The 11,656-nt window shown below is 44.4% G+C and overlaps 1 protein-coding gene across 1 annotated transcript; it reads right to left on the bottom strand.

The window, feature by feature from the left end:
- Positions 1 to 7,034: 7,034 nt before the first annotated feature.
- LOC136498605 (asparagine--tRNA ligase, cytoplasmic 3-like) lies at positions 7,035 to 8,746 on the bottom strand. Its single transcript, XM_066494490.1, has 4 exons — positions 8,318 to 8,746; positions 7,733 to 8,122; positions 7,359 to 7,618; positions 7,035 to 7,227 (listed from the first exon to the last, which is right to left on the bottom strand). The coding sequence occupies exons 1-4, from the start codon at positions 8,738 to 8,740 to the stop codon at positions 7,194 to 7,196; spliced, it is 1,107 nt and encodes a 368-aa protein (XP_066350587.1). The 5' UTR covers positions 8,741 to 8,746; the 3' UTR covers positions 7,035 to 7,193.
- Positions 8,747 to 11,656: the final 2,910 nt, after the last annotated feature.

An 11,656-nucleotide genomic window follows, 5' to 3' on the forward strand; every position in this document is an offset into this window, starting at 1 on the left:
GACCAGGATCTTGCTTGATCGCCAAATCTATCTTGACTCCTTGCGTGGGACTCCGAACAGGTTGACCAGGCCACGCGTCGTCTTTTGGTGGACCAGACCCTCTAATCTGGGCCAGCCCAAGCCTAGCTGTAAGGGTATAGGGGTTAATGCCCCCACAGCCGAGCTCAGCCAGTGAGAGCCGATAGCAGCGGGAAGGGGCTGGCTAGGCTTGGACGCGGTCGACTGCGACTGCAGCAGCTCCTGGCCGTGGTCCAATGCGGCGAGGCTTCAACGAGGCTAGGGGCTGGCTTGGCTACGATCGGCTGAGGCGCACCGGTGGAGCGAGGTCAACGAGCAAGGATGACCGAGGTGGCCGGGGCATCAGCAAGCAGCGATACTCGGACCAACGGCCATGGAGAGGGAGCAGGGGAACGGGGCGGCCATGGAGCCCAGCTCGGCGGCAATGGTGGTGCTCGGCGTCCGCGCATGACATGGAGAGGGGGCGAAAGAGCGAGTCAGGGAATGGGGAGGAGTGCACTCGGGCTCTCCCCATCAGCAGCGGCACTAGCAGAGGAGGAGGCGCGTCAGCCATGGTGGGGCGCGGCCAGCGAATAGTCACCACGAGGCATAAACTCGAACACGTGGTGTGCGTCGCGGTGCCCGACTTGGAGATCGTTTTTGGCATATTCCATGTAGATTCGAACCTTGGCGCCTATAGCAAAGTTGCTCTCCTCTGGATGCTCTTCGACTTGTATTTAGGGAGAAAAACCATTAGAGCTATGGATTAGTAGGTAATTAAGCTCCAAAGTGATAGTGTCAACGTATTAACAGCGACAAACAAAAATCCAAATTGATGGTCAAAACGAAGTCAAACGAGTGCCATCTTTATACATGCTCTTCTCCATCATGTATACTCCAACTTTTATTTTGGTACCAAATCAAGTTGCTTAACAAAATTTGGAGAACACAGAATGCCAACATGTCAATGTTAGTTAAGTGACAAAGTAAACTTTTGCTATTTTGGAAACTATTTTTGAAGATCCAAATGAACTCCAAATTTGATGAGACTTGATCTATTGTTTTCACCATGAAAAGTAATTCAACTCATCTTAAGGAATCAAATTGAGCTACCACATGAATTTGGATGATAAAATGTCGCAAAGAAGTTAACTTGTTGCTGTCACTTTAGGGACTTAGAAAAATTTCTAGGAGCCTAAGACAGCAGCTGATTCAATCTTCAAGCCTCTGTTTGACTTAGTTCTAAGCTGATCTAGCTCTTGGTCTAAAAACAAAGTTTGTTCTACTCCTCTCAAACTTCAACTTTTATTTAACGTGCAACTCCATGCAAGCATTATAAGCGATTGGTCAACACAAGTCAAAATAGCATCACGGTAAAGCTTAAATTAGAGTTTTTGACCGATTGAGGCATTTTCTTTACCTTTGCTCAACGAATTTTGTTGTAGAGTTCAATTAGAGTCATTTGAGCAAGGTAGCAAGGTTTGGTCGACATCTCATATTCCCATTTACTTAATAGCACAATTCAAGCAAGAATGTAACTCATCATTTCATGTGACTTTTTGGCTCCAAACTTCGTGAAACTTTTCCAGTCATCAATGTGGGTGAAAATTGAGGTGAGGCACATGAAAGAAGCATCTTCAACATTACTTAGGTATATATCTAAAAAGGGGCCAACATGTAAGCAAAGGTGTGTTGTCCAAGTTTAAGTTGGAGCTCACTCTTGTAGATTTGATCTTGACACCTTCATCACCACTTAACATGTCATGTTTGGGCTCAAACCCATTGCTTAACTGGTGACAAACACCTAGGGTGTTACATTTGGCTTCACCGTCGTTGAGCCGATGCCATTTAGAGTGTTTGGGATGGATACCTCTAGGCCTCCACACTTTGACGGCACTAACTTTCCCTACTATAAAGCTAGAAAGGCTTATCACCTTGAGGGGGTAGATTTGGGTGTTTAGAGAGTCACTCGTGACGGGATGAAACCCATTAAGAATCTCGATAAATCCACAAAGAGTGAAGAAAAAGAAATTCATTTCAATGCTAGAGCTAAAAATTCGCTTTTTTGAATCTTTTAGCAAGGATGTGTTTAACCAAGTGTTCACTTTAAATACGGCATATGAAATTTAGTTAAAACTCTAAGAGCTCCATGATGGCACAACTAATGTCCGTGAGCAAAAACATTGTCTAGCTAAACAAAATTATGATTCCTTTAAAATGAATGATGATGAGCTTGTTCATGATATGTATTCTTGTTTGAATCTAATTATCAATGAGCTCCATTCAATAGGATTAACGAAGCTAGATGATGCGGATATAGTGAGGAAGATCATCTTGTGCTACCATAAAAGAAATATGCAAGCATCATCACCATCCTTCACAACATGGAGGACTTGAGCACCATGACCCCGGCCATAGTCATTGGCAAGATAGTGACATTTGAAATGACATGCAAGATGGGTCAAGAAGAAGCATCTTCATCAAGCAAAGGCAAAGCTCTCGCATGTAGTGAGAAAAAGAAGATGAAGCGCAAGCAAGTTGAGACAAGCTCAAGGTCAAGCTCCTCAAGTGAAGATGATGAAGAAGAAGATGATGATGATAAAGATTCAAGTGATGATGATCAATCTTCCTCCTCCACCTCCGACCTTGATGAAGAATCAATCAAACTTATCAACAAGGTGGAGAAGATGATCCAAAGGCTCAATGTCAAGGGTGTGCCCATCCAAATTCAAGATTTCATCTTCACCAATCAAAGAAATGAGCAAAGAAAGAAAGGATGCTATGGATGCAGGCGAGTTGGGGCACATTGTGGAAGTTTATCCAAACAATCCCACACCCAAGACAAAGAAGAAGGCGTGCAAGGACAAAGCCCTCACATCAATAAGGTCATGGGATGATTCTTCAAGTAGAAGAAGACCATCACAAGAGACGAGGGCACAAGCACTCATCATCAAGAACCTCACGTGTGTGCCCTATGGCACGAGGTAACAAAAAGTCTATCCCTAGTGATAGTAACAATAATAGTGATAGTGATGATGAGCTACCTTCTTATGATGAAAATTTTGTAAGAAAATTTTAACTTTGCTAAAGTTTGCACTAGTCAACAAAGAAGCTTGAAAAATTAAAAGAAAAACTAATAGCTCACAACAAGGTTATGCTACTTTGCTTGAACAATATGAAACTTTTGCCAATCTTAATATGGAGCTATCTACTAAAATTGAGCAACTTGAGACTAGTGCAAACATAAATAATTGCACAATCAATTATGAGCAACATGTAAAGAAAAATGAAAAATTAAAGAAAAAATTAGCTAACTCACAAGATGCTTATAAAAGTTTGCTTGCTAAAATGGAAACTATGTGCAAACATTGTGATGAGCTAACAAATAAAGTTGCTAATCTTGAAGCCATCGGTTCTACCCCCACCGAGACACCTAAAAAAATTCTATCTTTGACATGCCTAAAAAGGATACCTCTACTTCTTGTAATGATTTATGTTTAGACTCACCCTTGTGCAACCAAGTTTGTGTTAAGAAAGTTGTTGTAGATACATGCACACAAGAGGTTGAAATGGAGAATGAGCAACTCAAGCAAAAGTGGCTCGCCTTACCAAGGACTTGACTCAAGAAAGAGATAAAATGGAGCAAGCCCAACTTCATCAAGATAACACTGTCAAGGGAGTGAAGAAGCTTGATGAAGGACAAACCGTGGATTGCTACGTGTGCCACAAGGAAGGTCACAAGTCCTATGAGTGCAAGGTGAAGAATGGAGGAGGAACTAAAAAGAAAGAGAAAAGCAAAAAGCAAACAAGCAAGTTCTCTAACACCTACACCAACAAGTTGGACAAGAAGGCCTCCACACCATACTTGTTAAAGAAGAAGAAAAATGACAAGATGGTGGCCATCAAGGTGAACAAATAAGCCATCAATACTGGCCAAACGCATTTGGGTGCCAAAGGAAATCATTTTAAATATGAAGAGCACCAAGAAGGTTTAGGATCCCGAAAGAGAAGTGACGAGTCCGATGGACGTCAGGGAATTTGGAGACTTGGCAAAGTATGGGTGCATTTCATGGGGTGCATCATAATGGACAAGGTAATTGCCAAGTGGGTTAGTGAATACTATGGACCCAAATTCCCCTTCCCATGTTAGGTAACTAGATTTAATTTCTTGCAATCTCAATTAGCATCTAGTTTCTTTTCATGCCTAGGTTTGCATTTACATGCTTAAATATTTTGTCTTACATACACTAGGTATATCTTATGGTGGGCTTGCTCGGTTTTACTCTTAACCCTTGGAGCAAACCTACATGGTTTAAATTGTTTAGGAGCACGGCACATAGCTTGTTTTACAATTATTCATCTAATATGTGCCAAAGTCTAAATTGTAGATAATTTCTCCTGAATAATACTTTCAAAAATGATTCTCACATTCATGTGATGTCATCTTTCAAGTAATATTTTTTATTCTAAAATCAATGTGCATATCTCTTACAAGTATTCCATACTTGTGTGCACAAATTTAGGGAGAGGTTACTCTACAAGTTGGATGCTTTGAGACTAACACCTTTTCAAGCTTATCATGTGTGTAGTAGTCTCATTGCAAGGAAAATGACGTCCCTAGAGTTAAGCATCATACTTCAAATATCCATCACCTATTGCAAGTGGTATAAATCATATTGGTTTCCACATGTGGTATTTCTAAACCAATATCATCATGTTGATTTCACTTTGGTATTTATATGTTTTCTCCATGCATTATATAGATTAAACTCCTTGAGCATTAATTTGCCAATTATACATAAACTACATTCTCCATCATATGTATGTATATATTTAGGGGGAGCTTAGTCTATGTAATGCGAGAGTCAAATTTTATGACATATTTCACTCCACATACAAAGGATCACAAAGTTTGACCCTCCCTTGTGCTACTAATATCTTCCTTTTCGGTGTTTGATTCCAAAGGGAGAGAATTTGTAGGACTAAAAGCAAGCCCGATCATAATAATTTACAAGTGGTAATGGTCCGAGAAAGGAAGGACAGTGGATTATGGAGTTAGGGGAGGCTTAAATCCATAATACCACATAGGGACATTTGCAAGGGCAAGATAAGTTTCCAAATATATTTACATGTGGTATCTCTTAGCATCATATAACCTTGCCTTTTGTATTACATCCTAGCAAGTAAATAGTTTTAAAATTCCAAAAAATTTTATTATTTGCTTGTTTTGGTCGTGTTGTCATCAATCACCAAAAAGGGGGAGATTGTAAGGAAAATGGACCCTAGTCCTATTTACTTTGGATTTTGGTGTTTGATGACCAACACAACCAAATTGGACTAATAAATTTATAAGTAATTGTTTTATAGTTCAATAGGGTGAAAGACGTGACTTGGACGAAGGCGACGTGATGATCTGATGATCTAAGACCTCAAGAAAGACATGTGAAAATGCATAGAAGACATACAAGGTCAAGCAAAGTCCAAGCACGAAGATTGGAACCATGCCAGACGCAAGAACATGAAGAAACGAGCCTGACAAAGGTGACCGAACATGGCCCTATGAGTGACCGGACATGTCCGATCAAGTGCTAGGCAACAGCAGGCGTCGCCAGCTGTGACTGGACGCTGAGCGAAGCAAGTGACCGGACGCACCGATGACACTGTTCATCATCACGGCAGTGTTTTTAGCGTGACCGGACGCAACAGACTGGACGACCGGACGCACGAAGTGCAGTGTCCGATCGAGTCCAGAGAGGTTCCAGAGCGGCGCCAGCGTGACCAGACGTGTCCGGTCGTTGATGATCAGACTCTGAGCCGAGTTCGATCAACGCGCGTGCTCCAACGGTCGGAACGACCGGACGCGTCCGGTCAGAACGTGATCAACGTCCGGTCAGTAGCAGAAAATGGGTTTTGTCCCCAACGGTTACTTTCTCAGTGGGGCTTATAAATAGACCCCCCAACTGGTCATTTGAGTAGAGTGGAGCTGAGAAAACATACCAAGGGTGTTAATACACTATTTTAGTGATCTCCACTTGTATAGTGCTTAGTGATTCATTAGGTGATTAGCATAGGTATTTTGCGAAGTGCTTAGGTTGATTAGACCACCGCTTATGCGCTTGCTCTAGGTTTAGGCCTAGTGTTTAGTGAGGTTTGCATACCTCTTACCACGCGGTGCTTGCGCGCACCATTGTTGTACATTGGAGGGGCTTATAGTCTTGCGAGATCACACCAACCGCTTTTGTGGTGTGGCCGCCACCGTGTACCGAAGGGAACAAGGCCCGCGGCGGTTCGGCCAGAAGCTTGATAGTGAAGACGGTGGGGAGCAGTCCGAGAGAGGCTTGCCGGAAGGCATACCGGAGTCGTCGACGGGAGTTTGCATATCTCTACCTTACTCTTTAGCTTCCGCATTTATATTGTTTGCATAACTCCTTTTGCGGTAGAGATAGCAACACACTAGCAAAGCCTTAGTTGCACATTTAGATGGTTTATCTCTTACATAGGTTTTGCTAAGAATAGAAAAAGAGGCCATAGTTCGGAGTTCGAGTTTTAAGTTGTCTAATTCAACCCCCCTCTTAGACGTCACGGACCCTTTCACCGTCCACTGGAGCAGGGGCTCGCCCCACGCGGGCGAGCCACTGCCCACCGACGTCAGGGTCAGGGATGACTCCCCGCCGGCCCCAAGCGCCGCCGACCCCTCTCGCCATGACATCCCCGTCGGGACGCCCCCTCCAGCGACGGAAGGGGTCAGCGGTGCAGACGCGAACCTCTCTCCCAACACAACGCCAGGCGTCGTCGCTTGGGCCGCCGATGGCACGGGTCGCGCGATGCCTTAGGCGACGCTGCGGTTGCGCCCGGCTCACGGCCGCCGCCACCTCCACTTGCGTCGGTGGGGTCACAACCGGCTGCGCAACATGTGACTATCAAAATTGTGAAGATTGTCCTCTTCTTGGAAATTGGAATGTTACAAAACACAATATCCTTTTTATATGTTATATAGAGGTAAAAAGGAATTCAGTGATATAGAAAGGTAGTTCACATGCTATGCTACCAAGTAAGGCACATGCATATTAGGGAGGTCGTCCGCATAACATCGAGACCACATATGGAATTATTGAATACAATATTTGCCTTTGGCACAAGAACGTCCATAGCAGCGACAGTCTTCTGGTCATCATTAAGCCTCATATAGAATGACTTTATTTCTTTGGGGTAGTTATAAACAATAACGGGCTTCATAAATACCGTCTCAGTCAAATGCCTTCATCATAAATGAAGAACACAATTTGCAAATCTAAACAAAGGTAAAGCAGGCCGTAGAAAATTGAGAAGTAAGAGTGTAAGACCAACTCTGCTATACATACCTTTCATGCTCAGATGCTAGATCATTGCCCCATTCAATAGCGTTCTCGAACATCCCCTCTTTTGCATCTTTTAAGATATTCACAGCCTCTGTATATGAAATGCGTTCAAAAGGCGTTGAAGAAACAAGCCTCAGACGCTCAGTTGCAGTTGTACCATTTTCAGCACATTTCTTATCCATGAATTCCAGTTCTTTTTCACAATACTCAAGTAACCCCTTGCATAGGTATTGTATGTAGCTCTCCGCATAGTTCATAACATCCTTTGACACAGTTGAACACAGGTGCATTAATAGAATTCATATTCATATACAAAACTTCACGTCCTATTTAGGTAAAAGTGGTCAAGAAATATTAGAGTTTGTCAAGCATCTCACCTGCAAGTTTGCAAATGCAATTTCTGGTTCAACCATCCAAAACTCTGCTAAATGTCTCGACGTATGTGAGTTCTCTGCCCGGAACGTTGGTCCAAAGGTGTACACACTACTTAGAGCACAAGCATAAGTCTCAACCTGAAGTTGGCCTGACACAGTCAAGAAAGCTTGACGCTTGAAGAAGTCATTCTCAAAAGCAATTTTTCCATCATCCTTGCGTGGAATAGTTCCATCACCCTGGCTGAACAGAGTTGTGATCTGAAACATCTCACCAGCACCCTCACAATCACTTGTGGTTATTATGGGTGTATGGACATAAAAGAAACCGCTCTTGTGAAAATACTCGTGCGTCAAATAGGCCAAGTAATGTCTTATCCGAGCAACGGTGCTTATCTGCAAAAGATCAATTAGAATAAAAAATTAATGAAATTAATCTCATTGGAAAGATAAAGGCGTATGCTGCAATATAGGGACTGTAAGATCACAAGTTGACAACAAAACACAAGTCGGCGTTCTCAGGTAACTACTTGAGGCCTGTGATGATCAATTAAGCAAACACATTAAGCCAGAAAGGAAAAGATTTCATACCGTGTTGGTGCGTGCACGGAGGTGTACCAAGTCCCTGAAATTCTCAGGCTTTGTCATGCTCTTGTGCAGCGGGTACGCGTCGTCCACCTCCCCGACCTCGATTACCCTATCGACATGGAGCTCGACGCGCTCCTTGGAGTTCCGGAGGGGCTTCTTGAGCTTCCCCTCGAGGAGCAGGGAGGTCCCCATGGGCGTGAGGCGCGCGAGCGGTGCGCCGCGCAGTACCCCGGCCTCCACCACGGCCTGGAGGGCGGCGGGGCAGGAGCCGTCGCTTACCTTGAAGAAAGCGAACGCGCCGCGGCCCTGCTCGCGGCCTTCGACGACCCAGCCGCCGACTACCACATGCTCGGCCACGCGGGCGTCCCCCGCGTCAAGGATGGAGCTGATGCGGGTGCGGGAGATCGAGGGCTCGAGGTGATCCATGGCGAGCGTGGGCACCGGCGCCGGCCGTGGGGATTAGCTGAGGTTTTTATGTAGGAAAAAAATGGTTTTTTTTACCGGGCCGTGGGGCGGGCTGTTGGTGGTCCTTCACGCGCTCTTCCTTACGAGTCCACGGTCCACGCCGTGGAGCAGCCGAGTCAGCATCAAGTTGCATCGGATCAGATGAAAGTCAAAATAGGAAAGGACACCTGAAGTCCTGAAACTTTGGAGCATACTATAAACTCCTCCGAATCTGAATTCTCCCGTACGGAGTAGCCCCTAACCCTGTTCGAGAGATTGCCGTCCTCGGAAATCCGATCCAAGGTTGTCACCATGGCGCCGTTCGGTCCTTGGGCGAACATTACAGAGGTCCAAAGCACTGTCTCCCTCGTGCAAACTAGTTTGCTGCTGGTACTTCTTGGATGACAAGATTACAGAGGTCCAAGACTATGGAAGAAAACGACGTCTAATAAGTATAGATCATTGCGAGCAGGTCTCCAAGAGTAGTCGGAAGGCTCACTTGGCCTGGGTCACGTACGTAGAATTATCGTGCATTAGGAAACGTTTCGTCTCCTTCCGATGTCTATAGAGCACCTTGGCTAGGTGATTGTGAGGGACGAGTTAAATTGCAGTCTCTATCCTACTGCATTTTTTCCTCTTAGAGATCCATATGCAGACCCACAATATTTACTAATTCACTATGTTAGATCTGATAATCGTTATCGGATCCGAAGCCCCATCAGTGCCAAAATTCATGCTAAGGGAGGTTAATCGGCAGTGACAGGGTGACCTACCACTACCGGATCGGCGACTCGGCGCAATCATAATGGTACAACAACCGGTAGTGATATTTACAGATATCATTGTCGAGTGCCTGAGGGTTTACCGAATGCATTCCATCGGGCACTCGACAAACATCCTATTTACCGAGTGTTTTTAATTCAACACTTGGCAAACATATAGCACTCGGCAAAACCCAACTTTGCCGAGTGTCTAATAAAAAACACTCGGCAAACATGGACACTCGACATAGTAGAGGCACGTGCGCTGGGAGTGCGGCGGCCATGTGACGGTCGTTGGGTGCGCCGCCCTACCGTTATAACTTTACCGAGTGTCCGTTAGAGACACTCGGCAAAGACAAGGTTTGCCGAGTGTTTTTTATGAACACTCGGCAAACTAATATTTTCGCCGAGTGTTTTTTTTGACACTCGGCAAAATGATGTTGTTGCTGAGTGTTTTTTATTGACACTCGGCAAAATAATAATTTTTTTCTCTCCCGTCCTCCAAACTTTTTCTACTCTTCACATACAACATGTGGTACTACATATTAAAATTTGGCATATTTCTCGATCTATTTGCTATAATTAATTAATTAATTGCATTTAGAGGATTTTTTTGGTTTAAGTCAAATTTGAACTGCAAGTGATTCAAATAACGGAATAAATTGAGTGGAGAAATCATATTCATGTTATTGAGTCCATTTTGGGGCCTTACTCGGGAAATGAAAAGAAATTTCGAACATTTTGTTCAGGAAACACGATCACGAACGTGTGGCCGAATGGTTTTTAAATTCTAAAAAAGCAAACAAAATTTGAAAATGACGAGATTTGTCAAGATCTCATGATATCATACGTGGAGACTGTGGAAAAAAAGTGAGAATGTTTCGCACAATTTGTCACATACGACCTTTACAAACCGAAGCATCTCCAAAGAAGAATCGTAGCGTTGAGAAGGATCCGGTAAGATTTGGAGTCAAAGTGACGGTCGAATTGGGGTTTGACTTCAAAACTTTTTGTATAGGCAATAGACAACATAGATTGGTTCACGTCAAATTTTGGTAATTTTTTGATCCGTTTGATAATTTTAATTTATTAACTATAATTATAGAATTTTAATTGATATATATTGAATTTAAGCTATAACTGCATGAAATAATAGATTAATATTCGTAGAAAAATCAAATATGTATTGTTGAGTGAATTTGACAAGGTATTTTCAAATTACATCGTAATAAATTTAGTAAAACACGTTATGAAGAAGGAGGATGGGTGGGCATGAAATATCAATTTATTTTGTCGAGTGTTAACTGTACGACACTCGGCAACATACCCAAGCCGACTCCACTTACGAGTACCGTACCGGTTGGAAAATTGAAAAAAAACAATGCCGAGTGTTTTGAATCTGGCACTCGGCATACCTTTACTTTGCTAAGTGCCAAATCGCGGGCACTCGGCAAAGCCCATTGGTGTTTACCCGATCCGGCCGCACACTTACTCACACACTCACCTGCACACACACGCACACCGGACCGCCCTCCGTGTCGCCGGAGCGCCACCCACCACCCTGCGCCGCCGGACCGCCCTCGGTCGTCGGGCCACCACCCTCCGTCGTCTGACGACCGCCCCCCGCTGCCGGGCCCCGCCTTCCCGGCGTGCCGGCGCGACGCCCATCCCGCCACCACATGGCGGCCCAGCCACCCAGCGCCCCTACCTCCCAGCGGCCACCGCTGGGTTGTCCCCCTCGCCTGGCCGCCCCTCGCCGGGTAGCCACCTGCTCGATCTCCACCCTTACCTGGCTGCCTTGCCTCGTCCCAAGAACCGATGAGCCCTTCCTCTCTCCTCCTTATGTTGAATCTAATGGCTTCTGATGGCGGACTGAATTTATGATGCGGACTGAATTTCATTTGAGGTCAAATCTAATGGCTTCTGATGGTTCTCGAGTTACCTCCCTATGTCATTGCTTGTCCAGCATCTTTCTTTCTTCCCTCAAAATCCAGAGGGCGAAAATCAGTGCGTTTGTCTTTGACATTGTAGTAACCATGAATTCAGTGATGTCTCAAGTAATCATGTAACCATGTATATGCATCTCTAAGCATGAAAACCAAGAATGAATCTCGCCTATATGGTGATTAGATCCCAA

This window comes from Miscanthus floridulus, chromosome 12 (genome assembly GCF_019320115.1).
Source record: "Miscanthus floridulus cultivar M001 chromosome 12, ASM1932011v1, whole genome shotgun sequence".
NCBI lineage: Eukaryota > Viridiplantae > Streptophyta > Magnoliopsida > Poales > Poaceae > Miscanthus > Miscanthus floridulus.

What these genes read in the sequence shown, in the direction of transcription:
- LOC136498605 (XM_066494490.1), bottom strand. Translation starts at nt 8,740, where the DNA reads ATGGATCACCTCGAGCCCTCGATCTCCCGCACCCGCATCAGCTCCATC. An exon ending in TCCGTGCACGCACCAACACG is followed by an intron (nt 8,123 to 8,317) that starts GTATGAAATCTT and finishes GATCTTTTGCAG; the next exon opens with ATAAGCACCGTTGCTCGGAT. An exon ending in TTGCATTTGCAAACTTGCAG is followed by an intron (nt 7,619 to 7,732) that starts GTGAGATGCTTG and finishes ACTGTGTCAAAG; the next exon opens with GATGTTATGAACTATGCGGA.